Source organism: Thunnus thynnus, chromosome 12 (assembly GCF_963924715.1).
Source record: "Thunnus thynnus chromosome 12, fThuThy2.1, whole genome shotgun sequence".
NCBI classification, from domain to species: Eukaryota; Metazoa; Chordata; class Actinopteri; order Scombriformes; family Scombridae; genus Thunnus; species Thunnus thynnus.
This window is the reverse complement of record NC_089528.1, coordinates 26533373-26555131: the sequence shown is the minus strand read 5'-3', so window position 1 is coordinate 26555131 and position 21759 is coordinate 26533373. Positions and strand designations below refer to the sequence as shown.

At 40.5% G+C, this 21759-nt stretch overlaps 1 protein-coding gene across 3 annotated transcripts in view; it reads left to right on the top strand.

Moving 5' to 3' along the window:
• The window catches only part of LOC137194592 (enhancer of polycomb homolog 1-like), a 66005-nt gene that overhangs the window by 19771 nt on the left and 24475 nt on the right, over positions 1–21759 (top strand). For 2 of the 3 annotated variants that reach the window (XM_067606642.1, XM_067606641.1), the window contains 10 exons: positions 776–924; positions 1191–1338; positions 1627–1791; positions 2192–2281; positions 2643–2791; positions 3113–3546; positions 6769–6890; positions 7023–7161; positions 8115–8490; positions 9958–11820. In XM_067606642.1, the coding sequence (XP_067462743.1) occupies positions 776–924; positions 1191–1338; positions 1627–1791; positions 2192–2281; positions 2643–2791; positions 3113–3546; positions 6769–6890; positions 7023–7161; positions 8115–8490; positions 9958–10030 (1845 nt within the window). In that variant the 3' untranslated portion in view covers positions 10031–11820. Of the gene's footprint in view, positions 1–775; positions 925–1190; positions 1339–1626; positions 1792–2191; positions 2282–2642; positions 2792–3112; positions 3547–6768; positions 6891–7022; positions 7162–8114; positions 8491–9957; positions 11821–21759 lie in introns of those variants that run through there. The other variant, XM_067606643.1, reaches the window with a different exon arrangement.

Genomic DNA, 21759 nt, shown 5'->3' with positions numbered 1-21759 from the left:
GTTATTTTGTAGATTCCTTTTTAGTTAAAAGATAAAATGACACGTTCTCCGTCCTGCTAGGCTCAAGCTGAATGTTAGCTGCCATAGTTTGATGTGCTGTTAGTTGATTCCATTATGATACGAGCTACGCCTCGGGGGAAATATATATATACGATGCATTCTTGCACCTTGTTGCAGGAAATATTTAGTCGTGTTAAACAGGCTTCCTCCTCGCATGAAACTTACACAGCGGTTACATTTTGCTGTGTTGTTATCTTAAGCCTGGACAGATCAGCTAGATCCGGTTTGCCGTATTGTAAACGCTGTTGATATGTCACTGAAGCATACTGAACATGTGACAGATTCTCAATACTTGAACTTGACGGGCCGACAAAAGAAGAATGCTGTCAGGCGCCTTTACTTCACTGACAGTGTGTAGTGTTGGTACATAACTTTGTTATAAGTCACAGTCTGAGAATATATAATGATATTAGTTTCCCATTAACTCCCCTTTTTTCCTGTCAGTGATGTCACACTGCTGAATACAGTGGAAACACAGTGTGGGTTCATGCATTGTGTTGTTTTAACCTGCTTATAAAGGATGTAGGTGCCACCATGTGGTCACTGAAGAATTTGCCGTAGATGTTTATTTTATGATGTTTGTTAGCAGTTTGCTTTTACTCAAGTAAACATTTTAACGTTAGTAGTGCATCTGTCACTTCCATCCAATTATTATAGATTACAAGTTTTATTATTTAGTATCGTTTATACTTTTTTCCCACCCTTCAACAATCAGAACCGTAAGAACGATGAGGCGTCCTACGAGAAGATGCTGAAGCTACGCAGGGATCTCAGCCGAGCCGTCACCATCCTGGAAATGATCAAGAGGAGAGAGAAGAGCAAGAGAGAGCTGCTGCACCTCACACTGGAGATCTTTGAGAAGAGGTGAGGGACTGCACACATCACGCTTTAGTACAGAAATAAAACGGCAGGCTGGAGAGAGATGAGAGAGATGTCCTTAAAAACGGAAACTGAGAGGTTTTTTTCACATTTCTAGCACACTGAGCTGTTTGGCACCACTTCCAAATGAATTTTCATTGATGTAGTTTTAGGGGAGAAGTGTACCACTGTGCCAAATTATGTTGTTTGAAATGTAGACAGTTTATCAGTGGGAGACTGTTTGGGCTGACAATCCGTCCCTCCTCCTCCAGAAACGTCATGTCAGACTACGGTGGTGAGGTGATGGCAGAGGTGCTGGCTGAACGGGCACTGGTGAGGCCACAGATAATCCCCCTGGTCCCCCTCACTAACCAGTACCGACACCAGGACCACATGGACCTCAAGGACTACAAGTCCAAGGTGAGGACCACTATTAGAAACAGAAGTCAGGATCATTTGGAGGATGTGTGAGAAGTTAAATGTGTATATTGTCAATACAAACACACACATTCTCTCACCAGAATCTTAAAAAATGCCGTCTAGAAGTTGAAGTGAAAATGAGGCGTTTTGAAATGGTAATGTGAGGAATATTTTAGGAGAGCGGTGTTGAATAAAAGATCGCTCAGGGGAGACGCTCTCTAAAGGTGTTCTTCAGCGGCGCCGCAGCACAGTATCATGACGTGTCTCTTCTTTTCCTCCCCCTTCTAGCCTGAGAAGACGGAAGTTCCCCGACAGAAGAGGAAGTACGAGAAGAAGCAGAAGGTGCTGCCTCTGTCATCGGGCACCCCACACCATCCGGGTCCGGTGGTCTTCAACGCCAAGGACCTCAACCAGTACGACTTCCCCAGTTCAGATGACGAGCCCTTGCCCCAGGTACACACGCACTCAAACAAACACAGAGCTAAGCTAATTAGCTAATCATAGAAAAGCAGCACAAGTGTGTATTTTTTTTATTCTTTTTACATTTGCTTAGTTTTTTTGTACATTACTTTTATGTCTAGAAATACTGTAATGTTAATTATTATTCTCTAAGTATCGTCAGTGATCATTGGCAATCTTACTGGTCTGCAGCCGGACCCGTTACCTCCCACTGTGAAAGCGATTTTTAAAGACAACGAGTTCTTCTGCTGTCACTGCACTCTGCTCTCTCTCTCCTGATATAGCTGCTCAAAATTTGCAAAACCACATGAGACGTGTGGGTGAGAAATGTATGTTATAAATTTCTGCACTTCCCACTGACCCCTAGACTGACCTCTGACCTCTGTGTCCACAGCTGCACTCGGGCTCATCAGAAGCAGAGGAGGAGAACGACCCAGATGGTGCCTACGCCTTTCGCAGGAAGGCAGGCTGCCAGTACTATGCTGTAAGTGCTGTTATCATCCACATAGTTTACAACCAAGCATATGGTGGCGGATTTAAAGGGGCATAATGTCCCCCCCCCCTCAGCGGTGGCCTGAGGTTGTAAGTGGGTTTTAATGCCCGTTGCAAGCACTGGCTAGAATATGAACAATTACCCACTCTGAATTCTTGTAAAATGCAATGTAGCATGATGAAGTCTGTGTCCAACAGATACATTATGTGGTTCAGAACTAATATTTGACAGTTTATAGATTTCATACAGTAGATTTATCTCAATATTCAAGGCATTTAGTTTAGTCACAGAGATACCGTACCCCAACAATGTGAATGAAACGGTTTAAAGTTCAGCGTTTGTCTGTTTGCAGGCTCGTCAGGACCGTGTGGGTAGCTGGCCGTGGTGTGCAGCCTGGGACGGCGGTCTGGCAGAAGCTCGCTATCGCTACAGTCTCACTACGCTCACCGTGCCGCGGCGCTGCCTGGGCATGGCTCGACGCCGCGTGGGACGAGGCGGAAGGTCAGTTTGTGTTTTTTTTCAGGGTTTAAGGTTTCTTTTTACTTTGTGTTCAGAACATCTTTCTTTCTTTCCAAAGAAATACTCAAGTATTCTTATTGATTACTTGTCAGGATAATCGGTAGAATGTTTGATCATATAAATACTTCATAGTGACAGTCCAAGTATGAAGACCTCTAAGAAGATATACATACAGCTGATAAACAACCCTGTCTTTTTAAGAATACTTGACGAATGAAGTCAGTCGTCTCTCCGCTGACACGTCCCAGTGCACAAGATCTGACCTTTCCCTCCTCTCTCTCTCTATCTCTCTCTCTCTCTCAGGGTGCTGCTGGACAGGGCGTACACGGACTATGACGAAGTTTTCCACGGACTGGATCCAGAAATGCTCGACCTGCCTCTTCCCCCCTCTCCTCCTCCTCCTCCTCCTACAACTACTTCACGCACGCCGGCCACCGACAAGTTTGCCAGTACCTCAGAAACAAATACCTCGGACGGAAGTTCCTACTCCTTCAACTCCTCTCTTTCCTCTTCCTCTCCCTCTTCCACGGACCTCAGTCAGATACTGTTGAATATAAAGTCGTGCCGATGGAGGCACTTTAGACCACGGACACTACCACTACACGAGCTGGACAATGCCCACCCTCTATTCAGGAGGTTGAGCCGAGGCCTGAAGCGCCCGGTCTCCGCCTCCACAGCTGGGGGACAGCCCTCGCACCGCCCGGGGAGGGTTGTCCCAGCACCCGCACCCATTGCTGGTAAGTCTGCTGGTTTCAAACACTCACGTTATGGATTTATAACGTCAGGCACCGTTGTTGTGATTGCATTGAGCTCATGGCGGCTTTGGGTTGCAGATCACCATGTCTGCTTTGATAATGAGGAACTTAAATTGATAAAATATATATTTGTTGTGAACAAGACACACACACCATTAGCACCGTCCTCTACCTATGAGTGTGTTTTTAAAGGGTCAGTCCCCTTATTATTCAACCCTAGTGGTATCTAGGGATGCCAGTAGTTGGATTTATTTGCCCAGGTGTTGAGATATCCACTACTTGAGATTTCTTCCGTCACTCTTCTACTATGGAGAGGAATGAAAATTTGTTTTGTCACCTGAAAAACCCTAAAAAGTCATTTTAAAATCTTTTTTTCCCCCAGAAACTATGTCTAAATTACTCTGGATAATCAGTTTCCATATGGGTCTTTCATATCACATTAGCTCCTTTTATTTCCCACTGTCTTTTTTTTTGTTTTTGTTTGTTTTTTAACCCTTTCCATTGTGATCATTTGAATGCTGTGTTTGCTGGGAGTGTTTGAATTGCAGGACCAGTGTCTGTCTTGTCCACCAGCTTCATTTTTAAAGTTTTTTTGGGGTTTTTTTTTTTTTTTGGCCAGCTGCTGTTTGGCATTCACACCGCATCACCTCCCACCCCCACCCCAGTCCTCAAGGTGTCAATTAAAACTGTGTTTGATAAATAAATTCATGAGATGTACATGATTTGTTTGGGTGCGTGGATAAAGAGGTGTGGAGTGTTGAATACAAAGTAAACGGTACCCTGGTTGGTGTCTTGATGCCCTCACAAGTAGTTTACAGGTGGGAAACAAATGCTTCTTGTTTTCTCCTGCAAAACCTGGTCTGGTCTGCTTGAGTTTATCAATAGAGTAATATTATGGTAATAGGTTTTTTTGGTGGTGTTGGTTTTTTTTTTTTTGCCAACGCCCTTTGGTGTCAGTGACCTCACAGACACCAAAGGACGACGGTATAACGGCGAGTTTTTTCAAGAAACCCATTTAATGCCGCAGTGTGTCAAAGTATTATGACTGTCTGCAGTCTTCAGAGAGGTAGACGGAGTTAAAAGAAGGTTATATGCAGCGCCGAATAAACGGGTGTAGAATTTTGATTAAACCAGACGATGAAAAGGCCACGAAGCGCTTTCCAGATAGAAGTGGCGGCGCCGCCAGAGGGACGAGCTGTGACTCAAAGATGCAGAGTGATGAGAAGTCCCGGATCCTGTGAAGTGCTGAACTGAAAAGGCTTTGAGAGAATAAGTAAATCAATAATGCACTAAAGGCGCAAGACCACGTAATACCTTGAAATGTGGGAACAGGACTTCATAATCAATAGAAAGCCAGTGGGGGGAGAAAAAAAAAAGACGATAGCTCTGCGTTGTTTACAGTTTGATGCAAATGAGACTGTGAAAGAACTTAAAATAGATGTAAATGTGTCTGGGAGAGATGCATTTACAATACTTGGACTGGAGTGATGCGGTTACTGCAACAACAATAAAACACTTTTGTTTGCAGCTTGATAATCAGATTTCTAGGGCTGTGGTCTGTGGGTCGACCGGTCGATTAGTTGGTTGATATGCTCTCGTCCGACTAAATTCTCATTGGTCGAATAATCTCTGTGTTATTTTCATAAGGAGAAAAGTGCTACATCAATAGCTTTCCAGGATTAATCCATTATTTCATGCGGCGGGAGGGACAGACTAACAAATTACCTATATCCGAATGAATATCCATTCATTCAGAAATCAACAGAGTTTGGGAGTCTCTGCAGCGCTGTTGGGAAACCACTGGTAGCGTGGCTCCGTTAAGTAGTATGTTTGCGTAGCAAGGGGCAGAGAAGTGACGGTGGATGCAAGTGGGGCAGAGGGAAAAGGTTAGTAGTAAGTTGTCAGTCTGGCAGTAAATGTACAGTACAGACTACAGTGTGTCAGTTAATAAATGCTAAAAAGTCACGTCTGTTGTTTCCCCAAATGCTGGAAAAGTAAAGGGGGTTAGCTCCAAAGTTAGCAACAATGGGCTAGCATAACCTGAAGATGCTAAACAGAGAAATACAGAACAGAGAAATGTGTGGCTGCTGAGTTTACTGTGCACTCTGCCCCCCCCCCCTAACCATAACCCAATGCCTCATGTGTGGTACAAAGGAGTCTGAGTAGGGAAGCTGACAAATATGAAAGTCGTGGTGATAATTTGCTTTGTAAACACGTATCATCGGTCAGCACCTTCGCAGTATCTGGTCTGGTCTAACAGTGCAGAGACTATCAGAGGTTTTAGGTTCTGCTAGGCTGAGGGGAGACTCTTTGGATCCAGTCTTTTTCTTTGCCTTGCTGCCCTTATTTTCTTGGCTTCCACCTTATCAAACAAGACAGTATCAGGTGGGTGTCGGTCGGTTTTAGATGCTGTTGTGCCTTTTGCGTGACTGCAGGAATTACCAAGTGGGCGCACGGCTTTAGAATCGCCAAGAGCCTCGAAGAAAAACAATCAGAAAATGGTTTATTTGGTTTCATACTGAAACATGATTTCATTCCAAAAAAGAAATTGAAAACAAATATTTATGACCATTTTTGTATCGTCTAGGGACCCTTAAATGGTGTTTTTGAGTGAGTGAGTGTGTGTGTGTGTCAGTAAGAGAAATTTGCGGATCAGTGATGAGATTTTTTGTGAAGTTAAGCTTTTCTGGGATTTAATGTGAGGCTGATGTTCTCTTATAAACCCCTGGAGTTGGCAAAATTGTGAGCAGGTGTGGCCAACCAGTCAGACAATAAGAGCCAAAAAAAAAAAAAATAGCCACACACATGAAAGAGCCATGTCGCATCACACACACACACACACACACATCCTTGAAGGTCATGTACAGTGGCTCAACGTGTCATCCAACCCTCCCTCTTGACCCTCATCCTAGCTTTGGTCGAACGCCAGTCCAACACACCTGTCATGTTTCTTAGAAGAGTCGTTTTGGTTTCCAGAAGTATTTAAAAATCTCTCGCCAGCAAATAAATTTGCATATCGGAGAAACGTATCAGGTGTACTCCAACGAAGTCCACGCCAGGCACGTCGCATGTTTTCTTTACAACCGAACGGTGATTTATAGAGATGAAACCGGCCGCGTGTGTCTTCGTCTCGGGTTTAGCAATAAAATATAGAACCCATGATTATAAAGCACGATTTTTAAAAACGTACTCTGTCTCTCTCAGCTTTCACAGCCGAACAGTACCAGCAGCATCAGGAGCAGCTGGCCCTGATGCAGAAACAGCAGCTGGAGCAAATCCAGCTCCAACAGCAAGCCAACAGCACCGCCACTGCCAACAGCACACAGGTCAGTATCCTGTCGGCTCAGCCGGCCGGCGGCAGACGGCCTAAGTCTTTCAGTTTGCTGCCTTTCAGGTCTTTTTTTTTTTTTTTTTTCTCCTTCATCTCTCAATCAACCGTTCTCCTCTCTGCTTGACAGGGCCTGGCGAACACGTTGGACCAGAGCAGCGCTCAGTTCGCTGCCTCGGCCGTCGTCACCGCCGACCAACTACTGGCTCTCCAAACAAAGGAGGAGCTAGGCCTGGGAGGCGGAGTCAATGGTGTCCTCTCCCCCTCAGGTATGATAAACCCCCTTAAGAGATTTTGCTCAATAATTATGCATTTTTCTTTATATTTTTAGCTTTTTGATTATCTCCGACTACAAGCAGCGCTGCATGAATTGTGTATTTTTTGTGATTATTAGTGCCTCTAATATGCTGTTTCTTTCTTTTGGAAAATAACACAACCGCACTTCTGTTAGAAAAACTAAAAGCACTTCAAATTTTAAAGTGCACTTCACCCAAATGTTCCAATACAGTGACACTGAACAGACAAAGCAAACAATGAGGGTAGAGTAATTACAGTCCTGAAAAACTAATGGAGTACACCAAATAGCACAAAAAAAACCCCAAAACACCAGACTGAACAAAACCTGCAGCGGTTCCCTCCAACAACCGCTGCCATTTCAGACGGCAGGATTTAGTCAGATAACTGAGAAAAGTGACATTCAGTGGAGGTGATTCTGCAGATGAAAATGTTGCACCAAGGATCTGTCCTTTTTTATTTTGTAGATAAAACTACTGAAAACTCAGATTATCATTGTAAGAGTTTTTACTTTCTTTTATGCATGACCTCTCTGATGAAAGAGTAATCCAGCCCATAAATGATGTTTGGCCTTCAGTAGACATTTAATCTTTTGCCCATTGACGTGGCATTTTCTAAACCTGTGTGCACTTTTTCCAACTTGGTTTTTTTGCTGTAAATTAGAAAGGATTAACAGTCTCTCTTTGAAAATTTAAGACTCTTTTTTTTTATTTATTTGAATAGTGATGTGAACCTGTGTGGTACAGTGTATTTTTAATGCTTCAAGTTTCCAATTAAAATAGTTTCTTCAAAGAACAGTTGATAATTAAATCCTTTCATTTCCAAATCTCAAACCCCCCCACCCCTAACACCAACCATTCCCCAACCCCCCCTCACCCCCACCCCCCCCCCATCCCCTCCCACCACCCGACTCTCTGACCCCCTTCAGGTGTCTACAAGGGCTTGCACCTCTCGAGCACAGTGTCCCCATCCCCCGCCGCCACGGCCCCCTCCACCACTACCCCGAGCCCCGCCTCGCTCCACCCTTGCACCACCAGCTCCACCTCCGCTACCAGTAACAACAACGGCACCGCCCACCCTGCCAACACCACTACCACTAACACCGCCACCACTCAGGTCCTGCTGGGAAACAATAACAACAGCCTCCGTCTGGGTGTTCCCACTGGCAAGCGTGTCCACGCCCCGCGGAGCGCTACCATGTCAACATCCGCCTTAAAGCTCGCCCACGCAGCCGCCGCAACCGCCAACTGTCAGAAACCCAAGGTCACCACGGCCTCGGCATCGCCACTCGACATAGTGCCCAGGTGAGGAAAAACCGTGCGACAGGTGTGAGGACTTAAAGAAGGAAAAAAGACAGAGCTAGCTTTGGAAATCTGACTTATTCTAGCTTAAATATTAGAAACACCACATATATCTGGGTTCATTTCTGTCAGATGTAATCAGTCTGACAAACACACTGGTGCTGAATAATATAAGAAGTCAACAACAGGCATAAATAGAAAAGATATGTTCAGCACTGTCTAGTATTATCAGTTTACTGTTGTGCTTTTGTACTAAAACAAGCTGTACCAGATGGTAAAAATCACCTTAAGTGGTAGAGAAGTTGTTGTAAATGACAGTGGCAGAGTGGCTTCTCTTTCCAAACATCTTTTTGGTTTAATTCAACTTGGTCAGTCAGATTCTCCAGAAACATAAATTGGAAAGGCTGTTTAAAAGATTTAAAGCCTTTGATCGTATTATGAAAACTTAAACCTAATGTGTTTTAAAAAAGAATGAAATTTATCTCAAAATAAGGCAGTTTTTTGTTCTTGATGTTTACAAAAAGATGTTTTCTTTCAAACAAGAACATCTGATTTTCTAGGGTCCTTTTTATTCATGTCTTGCCTTGATTATATCAGTAAAGAGTAGCAAGAGAAACACTTTTCCACTGCAGGAACTTAGGGAAATGTAAAAAGTTTTGCTTTTTGTTTTCATTGTTTTCTTGCTTTGGAGCTTCAGTTTCTGGTAAATGCAGTTGTCGGGTACTTTAAGGGATTGCCAGCAGCGCTGTTGATCGTAACTGGTCAAGCAGATGTGTCATCACATCACAAAACCAAACGAACAAAGACTTTATGTCTGTTTAAATTGGGGATACAACACACAGCCAAGCAGTCCAGGGGAAAAATTATGAGCACCACTTTCTCTATTGTCTAACAACCACTTCTGTTGCTGGCCTATTTTATTTTATTTACGTCATGTTTATCTTTTTATAGGGACAAGTATATAGCATGGACCAGTGCCACATTTATACCCAGTTTGCTGTGCCTGTCCCAAGTTGGGTCTTAACACAATGTCACAAAACTGGACAAGACACATGCATACAAAATGGTCCAAAACAAGCTGGAAAGTCACCTTTTCAGACTAAGCCTTAACACTCTACTCGCAACATAGCAACCATAACATGGTTTAAATGTTTATTTTGGAAGAGGGAGGCATTTTTGATGACATCTACCCCTTGTTGGATGCACTTATTGTATGTAAGTGAAGAGGTTGGTCCTGCTGTTGCTTTTTTAATTGTGTTATATCCAAGACATCCCAGTTTGCAAAAGTGGAAATGTTAAGACGAACCTGGCACCAAAGCCTCACAAGGCTCGTCAAGAGTTCAAATTATGGGCTTATGTTCCTGCAGTGGAAAACAGCCATTGGTACATTAATGAAAATGTCTCAAATACTTACTGGTTTATGCTAATTTTAAGTCTAACTGTGTCTTTTGTCTTTTTTATCATCTTCAGGGAGAATCACGAACAAGACAAGCCAGCACTGAACAGTCTGTCAGAGAACACAATGGCCATGGAAGTTACGTAGCCTCCTGTACGCAGCACGGGGGAAACGTAACTCCTTATGTTTTTTTTTGTTTTGTTTTTTTTGTTGTTGTTTTTTTTTTTTTTTTAGGTGCTATGCATCGTTTGTTAGTCGTGAATGCAAGTGGTGGCGGAATGAGCACGGCAAGGCTGGGTTTCCATGGCAACTGTTTTTGGGACTTAATTGCAATGCTCGTCTCGTACAACTTTTTTTTTTTTTTTTTTTTTTTTCTCCCCCCTCTCCCCCCACATTTCCCTATTTGTTACTGTTAATAAGAGATCGTCTGTAAATTCTTAATATGGCAATTATATGTACAGTACTGCATATTTGTAATACCCCCTCCTCCCTCCCCGCCCCCCCCCCCCCGCCCCTCGCCCCTTGTTCTTGTATATAACATTACTTGAATACAGAATTGTTCATTTGTGATGTTTTGCACTCGAGATATTAAAAAAGAAAAAGGAAAAAAAAAAATCAAAATTAAAAAGAGAAAACGACAAACTGCAACTGGTGCGAGTATGAGGTGTGAAAGTTGTACCACAGAAAAATGTATGTCATCACATGCATGGTGCGGAACCTGCTGTTTGATCTATTTATTGTGCCGTGTTTACAAAGTTTTTTTTTTTTTTTTTTTTTTCCTCCGTTCATTTTTTTTTTTTCTTCCTCAGTTCTTTTTTTATACACTGTACCCCTCACCGGTTCCCCGTGCTGTAGTCAGTGTTTAGCTAGATTTAAAAAGAACTCTCTGTAATTTTTTTGGATGTTGTGAACATGGCCGGGAGCTCGCCTGTTTTTTTTAATTTTTTTGTTTTTGTTTTTTTTTGTTTTTTTTCTCGATGGGCGTTCTTCCACAATGTTCCCATGTGTCATGTTGAATCCATGGAGACATGCATTCATACAGATTCAAGCGCAGGGCAGTAGAAGAAGACAGGTGTGAATTTGTTTGTTGTAGGCATCAGTTTGTCAGTGGGTTAATCAGTTTCCACAAAGCTCTTCCATACATATATTATTCCTGAGACAAGTAACAAAACAATGGGGATGAAGACTCTTTCCCAGAAGACTTTGCTGCTTCTGACTTATCTAAGCACTATATAATTTGTTTTTAATTGATTGATTGCTGCTTTTGTATGATTTTGGCTTCTGGTTTGCATCAGATGGCCTTATTCACTTTTTTGTGTTCTCTAAAAGATAATCCCCCCCACCCTCCCCCCTTATCATTTTCTAAAATAAATATTTTTGTATCTCCCTCTTTTTTTAAATTTTAATTTTCCTCACGAAAGACTTCATTCTTTTGTTACTTGTTGATCTAAAAAAAAAAAAAAAAACTATAAGGGAGTAAAAAAAAAAAAAATGCAGTAACTGACATTTATTATCATTCCAGCTTCTACATAATAAGGAAGAAAACATGTATTAATTGAAGAAAAAAATAATAAAAGAAACAGTTTTCTCTACTTTTAAAAACTCTCCAGAAGGCTGAAAGGCCATGAACCACAAGTTATCGGGTGCCTTCATTTGGGAAAAAAGAAAAAAAAACCTTTAAAAAAAAAAACAAAAAAAAAACCAACAAAAAAAACACTCTCTTCTGTGAAGAGTTTGGTACTGAACAAGGCTACTTGTAGTTTTTCTTTGTCTGTACCACAATCCCAATGCCCATTCCAATGGCCCAGTTGATTCATGAGTTTTTTTGTTTTTTTGTTTTTTCTTTTGTTTTTGTAGACCCTTCCACCACACACACATGGGAAAGACTAAGAATCCTCTTGAATTGTCACAAAATGAAATAAAAATCCAGGGCATTATGTGTTTGGACCAGCATGTCTCATTTTGTTTTTGTTGTCTGTGTCTTTTAATGTGTCCTGAGGTGAACAAATCTGAATCCAATATAATATATCTGGGGTGGCAAATGACCACCAACCACCAGCAACATTTTGTTTCAATTTAAGCGGTGAATGTTTAGTGCGTCATAGCTAACCAGTCCTCTATTATCTGGAAGGCTTTCTTGCTTAAAAATGGTGGGAAAACTGATAAATTTGAGGTTAATCTTGCTGTATAGAAACGTTTCCACATCTAAGTAACTTTAAATAGGCAGAGAAAAGTCAAGGGTCATTCATGTGAATCTGCATTTGTTTGACCACCAACCACCAGAAACATTTTGTTGCAACTTTAGCCGTGAATGTTTAGTGTGTCGCAGCTAACCAGTCCTCTATTTGGAAGGTTTTCTTGCTTAAAAATGGTGGGAAAACTGATAAATTTGAGGTTAATCACTAGAAAAGTTTCCATATCTAAGTAACTTCAAATAGACAGAAAGAAGTCAAGGGTCATTCATGTGAATCTGCATTTGTTTGACCAATGATGACGGCTAGTATCCATTCTAAAAGATGAAAAATACCCGCACGTTGCTCTCCGTCGATGCCGTGTGTGTTGACTTTACGGGTTATGTTTGAGCATAAATCTGTAGTCAAAGAATTATCTGTCATATCCTTTTTAACAGAAGACAGCAGTGCGACAGTGTTTCTTCTGTCCAGCACGTGCAAAGATTTCATGGATGCACATGCGCTTCCTGGCGATTATACTTGGTTTCCATTCCGCTGTAATGTTTTCGTCTTGTGCTCTTAATAATTAGACAAAGATGTGGCTTTCTCTAAAATGTAGGAATTTAATTTTAGAGCTTATTTTCTCTCGTCAAAGGCAGCTGCTGCACCTATTAAGGGTGATACTACAGTATATGTCCAGTATTGCACAGGCAATTTATGTAATGTCAGTGGTTTATAACAAAAATGCTAGTGTATGAGCGCTAGAGCTCGAATCCAGCCACAGTAAATGAAGTCTGCACACAGCAGCTACAAAGTATTTAATGTGATTGGGCATTTTAGACTGGGCCCTTCTGCAGTGTGCTTGATGTCACCAGACACAGATGGCAGCAATATATAAGAACTGACATGATAAACCACCGAGACGCATCTGGTGCCATAAACGGCAATAGAAACAGTAAAGAAACTTAGAGAAAAAAGCCTCAAATGTAAGAAAATAAACAACATACATGAGATAAACAATGAAGTCTCACAATGGTTCTGGGTCTTTAATGTGAGTATTCAATTAAATTCTTCTTTGTCTTGACAGATCACAGTGTGCAGACTTTTCAGTTGCCTTTAGTCAGTGGTTTATACATGGAAACACTGGAAGAGAACCGTTGTACCCATGAAATGTGACCTCAGTCATAAATCAGACACTGGAAGCCGAGAAGAGGTCATGTGAGTCCACAGCACCAGTGTACACGGGGTGCAGGAGTATAATTCAAAAGCTGCAAGCACACATTAACCAGAGCAGTCACCTTTACTGGCCTCTCAGGAGAGTTTAATAAGATCTGTTTATAGGCACAATTACATTGTCTGTTGTTTTTTTTTTTAACCTGGCTTCTCAGTCCTCTGAGGGAGGCAGCTTCAGATATAAAACACAATCTCAGACACTGTCTCCTTGCCAAAATGATTACAGTGGTGAAGTTGAGACAAGTCACGAAGAGTATGCTGTATTGTTTTTGCTCCAATTTAATACATATATTTATTTATTTTCTTTAAAACTGTTTGGTTTTTTTTTTTAGAAAGATGCAGGTGACGTTATTTAAAGTAGGAAGATGAAGGAAATCAAACACTTTCACAGTCATTAACAGGATTTAGTGTCCATATCTTTATCCAGAACAATTAAAAATGGTCACCACATCATCCAGACATTGTTCAAAAGCAGGCAGACAAACTGATTTCCATCTCTGCAAGAGAGTCTTTTCGTTGTGACCGTCCCACATATAACAGCTTTCTGTTCTTTATGTAAAAGTCAGCAACAAAGCACCTTCTTAGCAGCATGTGTAAAGAAAATCAAGTGGAAAATCTCCTTCCAATATTACAAAGAGGGGTTTTGTGTTTTGCTGTTGATGTGTAATGTAAATTTTGTTCCTGTACTTATGTCAAATGCCTACCTTTCACCCTTTTAATTCACTGAAATGACCTTCAAAGTGAATTACGATGCTGCATTTGGCTGTTAAAGGTCAGCGTTAGGCATGAGAGTGAGATTAGGGTTAGGATAAGAATATCTGAGTAAGCCAATCAGAGGCAGAGTAGGATGGGTCGTGACTTCACCATCCTAGGAAAAAAATATCGCCTCCCCCTCCCCTTCCAAGCATGTAGGAGGCTGTGAAAAACATGAAATACCCTCTCTAGAGCCGGTGTTTGGTTTGTCTGTTCTGGGCTACTGTAGAAACATGGCGGGCTCTGTTGAAGAGGACCTGCTCCCTATGTAGATATAAAGGGCTCGTTCTAAGGTGACAAAAACACGATTCTTACTTTCAGGTGATTATACACCAATTAAAACATCCTTATGAATATTATATTCCATTTCTGCCAAGTTGGTTCCACTAGATGCAACTAAATTCTACACACTGGACCTTTAAATCAAGAAAATGACAAACTACGTCTTGTGTTTAAGGCGGTGTTGACACCAGGTCCATGAATAAATCAAGCTGTGTATGTAGGTGTAGTGAGTGTAGCTCATGAGATTATTAAAAGACCATAAAAAAATTCACAGATTTTACTGTACTACACATTTTACAGACACCAAGGTGGTTTGGGATCAAACAGAGGCAGTGCCATCCATACAAAAGGCAACCAAAGAATCTCGAGCTTTCAAAGAACACTGCTGTATTACAGCATAACCTTGACTTTATTAAAAACAAGTTTAGAAAATATAAATTTGTTCTCACTTCTCTCTGTGCCCGAAAAAGGCCAGCCAGGAATACTGTAGCTGTTTACCTGTGGCTCTTATTCACCACAGTAAACACAAATTGGGTGGGATAAGAGATGACATTTAAATGTAAATTCTACTTCTTAGAGGAGGAAAAAAGGCAAGTCGATAAGAGCCGGAAAATAAATGAGCAGAGCGGAGTCCAACTCCCAGAGAGAGATTGCCTTTGCCGTGCGTCTGACTTGATCATATTTGGATATTTGCCTGTAATTGCTTGTTCCAAAAAAAAGGTAGAAAAGGAGGAAAAGTGTAAATGGAAAAAAAAGTTTGAAGAGATGTGAGAGAGGCTGATATAAACAGTTCTTTGTGTACATCTGAAGGTAGCAAAGTAGTGCAAGACCCTATAGTCTGAAAGCAATAAATCTGTCTACAGTTTTAATGCAGTGTTGCAGCAAGATGTACATTTTAGATAAAATAATAAATGAATAAAACTGACTGGAGGGGGTATAAAACAGTGTGTGTGTCAAACTATAATTATCTAAGTGTTTTATGTCAATTTGCACACTGTAAAAAAGTTTTAATGAGTGACCAGGAGGGCTGAAGATACAGAACTAGAACTGAATAGGTAGTTAAAGCTGCAGCTCAAGTTAAGTGTTTCCATCCACCAGTTTTTATGCATATTTTCCATTTGTGCATAAAAAAAAAAAAGTAGAAATGCAAGGAATTTGGGGAAAAAAAGTGCAAATAAGTTCTTACGCTTGTCTGAGGTGGAAAATTTGGTGTAGACTTAGCACATAAATCATAACGTATCCGTACATGAAGCATGTGACTTAAACATCACTCAAGCTTCCACTGAAGAGACGAAAGGATCAGATGTGCGTGGAGCGATGAGGAGACTGTAGTATCAAATTCCAGCAGAGATTTCATGCCACCACCTGTTTATCTTGATGAACCCAACTCCTAATATTAGTGCAGTAAACGTGTATTAATACTCATTGTTTTCTTTTGCAGATTTTCTGGAAATTCGGTTACAATTTGCTGAAACTTAGCAATTATGAGCATGTTAGCATTTAGCTCGAAGTACAGTGTGTGCCTGCGTATAGTCTCACAGAGCTGCTTAGCATCTGGTTTCCAATTACGTGTGACAGTATGAGAAAAATGTCCATACACCAAGTTAACCCTTTGTTGCAGTGTCAGCAGTTACTTTCTCAAAACTCAAAGTTTAACAGGAAGTTTAAAAAAGAAAGGGGAAAAGAATTATATAACCCTAAATGTTTGCTTGAGAAGTGATCTGTGAGAAGATACCTGCAAAAAAACAACCACAGCACAGCGTCAGATATGTCTCACACATGTTTTTTAAAGACTTACTAAATGTTAATTAAAACAAACAGTCCAGGAGATTATTTGTACCTGTTTTCCCACCGCTGCAGACGGGTTTTTAGTCAAACTTTAGTCATATTTGGAGTTCTCTACTGTTGACCGCTGAGCAGTTTGGGATTTTGGGTTAAACGGCATTTTGACCAGTGTTGTCAGGCAATAATTTCTTATTCACTGCCCGTGACCATATTTCACCAGATGGTTTAGGATTCAAACTGTGTGTAAAACAGAATTTAAAAGCTTGTGATGTATTTGACCTTCAGACGTGCGGTGCTGTCACAGCACCTGAGATAAGAACAGAACTGAGGAAGTGCATGAAACACCTGTAGCTGCAATTTTGACATTTTCCTTTAACCTCTTAACATCCACTGGACTTGCTCGCGACCTGCTTAAGCCAGTTGTAAGCGGTAGCATCACGCAGTAATGAGTAAAAGCAATTGGCACAATCATCTCCAATTGGAGATGATTGGAGATGGTTGGGGACACCAGTGATACTACAAACAAAAAACTCCCAAGCTCCCATAAAGTTAGGCCTAGAGGTCTAGAATTTATAGAGGTCGACAAAATATAGAAGGTTTATGGTGTTTTGCATAGGTCTGGCATAAAGCATGTCCTAATTAGTGTTATTCAAATGTGACTCATTATAGACAAGGACGAAAAACACTTTTTTGAGCCTTATTTGAACTGATGTAGTTCTGTTTGTGTTTTAGCCACATGCTAAACAAGCACATTTCCAGAAACTAGAAGGTGTCACTTGTCAAACGAAGCCTAATACATTCGCATCGTGGCCTTACAGTTCTTCTGTTATAAGCTTTTCCATTTGCGTGCGCCAAATAGGCGAAAATTCTATAAAAAGGTGGATGTTAAGGGGTTAAAGAATAAAATTTGTTGGTATGCAACGCTTCTTTTTTCAACAAATTCCATGAAAAGACTGAATGAATTAATCCTACTAACAGGCCTAATAACAAGTAACTGGTGATATATCTTATTCATCTGTGCCATAAACCTCCATTGTTGTCCACCAAATTTGGATTCATCCGCCGCTGAAAATAGTTCCCAACAAATATACTATTTCCTCCTGTTTGAGTAACATTTGACAAAAACTGCTTTTCCCAGCTGTTTTAGGACATTACTGAGCCTTTTTTTTTATAAATGAAACTATATATTTGTAAGCTGGTTTTAAAGAAGGAACCAGTGGGTTTAAGACAGAAAGCCACAGACAGGGAAGTCAAAATATAGAGAAATGGACAGATGCATTGTTGTTCTTAATGTTTTCATGGCATTTAGTGACAATAAGAAAAATGTTAAATAACATCAACTTTATCCTTTACAAAACTGTTTTTATGTTTTTTCCTCCAAACTTGATCATTCCCATGTAGACTATTAAAAAAGCATAGGTATTAATCTATCATTGTTTTGAAAAACTTGCACTTTTTGATATAGATAAGTCCAATCAACACCAGTGACTTGCTGTAAGCTCTGCTGCTGGAGTAGAAGAGAGTTGTGCGATGCTGCTAGAGAGGATATTTTCTATAGAGCACAATCAAAGCGGAAGCGAGCGGGGCACAAAGACGCTCTCACACCCCGGCCTCATTATCTGTGCTCTTGGCTCGCATGTATACTGACTTAATCTCTCCCAGCCACCATCATATCTTCATCTACACTCGCTGCTTTCAATTACCAGGGAGAGCCCTAATGAACAGCAGACATGCTCAGTGGAGACATTGTGGACTGGCAGGCTCATTAAGGCTGATGAGTCAGAGGGCAAGCAGGGATGATCAAGGTTGTCTGCAAAAAGCCTGACCACTTTGTTCAGTCCCCACTAACAATTTTACTGTCCATCAGCTTCGATGTATTCTGTCAGCGTATCTTTAAGCAAGACCCTGAAACCCTGAAAAGGCCTGAGTATGCTTTTAACGAACTATTTGAGACGTCTTCTGAAGGCACAAGTGTTTATACTTGTTTCGAATGTAGACACTCAAAGGCAGGATGAAAGACTACTATCATGGCTTCCTCCTGGCTTCATCCCACCAGCTCCCCAACTGCTCTCCAAGAAGTCTTTTGTGTGTCTCTGTGTTTTTTCAATACGATGAATTGTACAAATAAAGATAACAGAGCACTTTTGTATAGTCTCTTCTCGAAGGCATTCATGGTGTTTTTGCTTGATTGTTCACACAAAAAGTGAAAATAATAGTCAAATCATGCACACGTCCACACGCAACCTTCAGTAACGGCTCTGTGAGTTTGAGAGCTTATTAGATGCCAAAACCCTGCACAGAAATTTATAATACTATATTTTACAACTTAGGAAAGTTTTATCTTCCATCATGATGATTGCCAGGTCAGCAGTAGAAATATGGCATCCACCTAAAAGAATAATCTAACAGGAATATAAACGGACTGCTTTTCTAGTCTACCTACTCATTGTCTTCTTATTTGATTGGCCAACACAGTGCCTTGCTGGATTTCGCATGTTGTGGCTGGACCACAACATGCAAAATCCAGCAAGGCACTGTGTTGATCCAGGTTCAACTTTTTTGAAGTTCAATCCCTCTGTGTTGACGGACTGGCCTTATTCAAACAGATGATGGGGCTACGTTTTGTTTTTTTTTTAAGTCAGGGATTACTGTTGGTCTGAATGTTGCCTTAGATGAACAAGCACTTTGTTTGAAGCATATTGAGGTATTTAAAATGATGAGAGAGGGAACTTCAGTAATCCTTGTGGGCAAACTGGGCCATTGTGTCAGCCAATGAAACAATACCCTAAAGAGGAAATTTAAATTTAATGACAATGGAACAAATGGTGTGAGGTTTATGATCATTTTAATAAAAATATAATTGGAAGAGCACCAGGAGTAGCAGCTAAAAGCTCTTTCTAAAAAATAAAAATAAGAATTCACGTGTAGCCTGGAGGTAGGGCGGCATGGCGTCAGTGCTAATTTGTATATAACCGGCAGTTTTGTGTCAGACCGGTCTGACTGGGACATAACTGAACCTCTGCAACACGTGTCATGTTGTAAAGTCACATTAATGTGCGTCTCTGGTCCCAAATAAGACTTGCGGACGTGTTCAAAATTCACTATGTACCATTTGAGAGCATCATGATTCAGCATATGACCGCACACAGAGAACATTAGCCGTTTTCTAGAGTGTCAATGCGACCACAGAACAGAAGTCAGTTATGAGTTTTGGATTGTGTCAGCAGAAAACCAGCTCTGTGGTGAGGGAATCCTAATTTCACAGCCGCCCACGTGCTCCAGTTCTGTACATCTCATATTCCCCCAGTTCCCTGGAGGGGAACATGATGAAGACAGGATTATTGGTTACACGATTGCATTATGTCTCTGTGAATGTGTGTGTGTGTGTGTATGTGAGGGAAGGTGAGACAGAAAGGGTGACAAGGGAGATATTTTTATGCAAACTTGTTAATTCAAGGTGTGAGAGATGAGAGAAAGTGTGACTGTGTGAGAGAGAAGTGAGAGCATTATTCATGTATGAGTTTGCTTATTCAAGTTTTGTGTGTGTGTGTGTGTGTGTGTGTGTATTATTGCTAGTCATTTTTGGAAGGACATTTTGTGTTACAGAAGGATTATGGGAGGTCAGGTTGTCCTCACTTCATCTCTGTAATGTTTTTTTCCCCACTATTTTGCGCACACACACACACACACGCCATTTTAAAAACATTATTTGAATTATAGATTTTTTCATATCAGAAATAGAAAAATATATCCATCATCACATCCATACTAGAAGCGTGACAGACATACTGCATTTTTTAAAAGCCAGTAGCTACTTTTATGTATATTCTTGACACATATAACCTCTATATAGCTCTGTTACATGTTATATATACTGTTTTTTTCAATTTTTACCTGTTTTTTAATAACCTAATAATGTAACCAGACCTCATAACATTGTGTATATCATTTCATTTATTTACTTATAAGGACAACACACATTAATTAACATTTCTGGAAATTTGCCAGTGTTAGCCAGCTGCAGTCCTCTGGCGAGATGTTTTGAAACCAATGAAGTGAAATGTTAAAAATTACAGACAGAACCTGAGCTCAGAGAGAGTCTGTGTCAAACTTACTCAGATTTGTTTCGGTGCATCACACCACCAAACTGAAACATGTATTACAACTGCAATTCATTATGAGAGTGAAACTGAATGCCCTGACTGTTTTGGTTTCCACTGGAGCAGCCTGGCTGACATGTCTTTCCCCCGGTGGTGTAAAGCATAAAAAAAGTGTAAATGACCTCATCAATGAAGATAATAATGTGTTCTGTGTATTTTAACTACATCAACATTCTACAACCAGTTGATCTGTATGTTATGTCAAAGGATTTGGCTCATATCTCTGCCTGGAGCCAGCTTCCAACTATAGACACTATACCATGTTTGTGGAATATTCAGAGACACCTTGGCAAGCACGGGCAGTTTTAGTAGTGGGCATCAAAGCTGCCGCTTCTCAGCAGCATCAGTAGCTTCCTGAATTATAGGATTTTAATCCTGGAGGATTACATAATCCCACTTGTGTTCAGAGATAAAAGAAACCCCCCAATTGAATTATTCCTCTGTGGAAACAGTGTGAAGTAGGAAGGCAACGGCAAGCGTGGAAAATCCTCTTTTAGCCCAAATGTGTGTGTGTGTGTGTGTGTGTGTTTAAGGTTTTCAAATATTGAGCTCAGCAGACGTTCAACTGTATCTGCAGTTAACTTAATATCTGGCGCCACCTGGTGGTTAAATGAATTCTATGCAGTCAGATTTCAATATGAAACACAAAGTAACAAATTCCTATTTTTAAGCAAAAGTGCATGATCGCTGTATTCTGTGAGAACGTTTTTGAGTCTCACACTGGCAGAAAGCATTTCAACAGATCAAAAGATTTGTAATTCTCATTAAAAGTATATGAATACTGAACATTTTCCATGTCCAGTATGTATGTAGATGTCAATATGATGTCTGATGTTGGTCGGTTTTCTTGATATTTGGTGTTTTGCACAAGTAGTGTCTAAATATCTCCATTAAAAATCTATTAGGAACAATTAGAATGAAACATTTGTCCTTCAATAACAATCCTCGCTGTTTGCATCTGAGCTGTAGACTTGAGACTTTAACTCAAGTTAGGTTTAAATCACAAAAATGAAGACTTGAGACTTGATTTGGACTCAATTTTTGACTTGGTAAACTCCCAGAATAATAGAAAAATAATCAGACAGAAACTGACTTTGCACAGCCACATTTACATATTTAATTATTAGACATATACAGTACATTAAAAGAACTGGGTCTCAGCTATGTAAGAAAACCACACTGGCTCTGAAAGTGTCCAAAAGCTGTGTCACACTTACAATCAGTTTTGAGAGACATTAATAATAATAATAATACAATTTATTTATAGAGTGCTTTTCAAGGTACTCAAAGATGCTTTACATAAGTTAAAAGGATAATAAAAAAAACAAACAAAAACACATTAAAAGACTCTGTACTGACTTTCAGTTTGCCTATGAAGACTTGTGATTTTGCTTGGATTTCCACCAAAAGTCAAAATACACAAAAACATAAAGCATTTTACTGGAATATACACACTGATTTTTTCAGTATAAGGAATGGCATACTGTTGCTA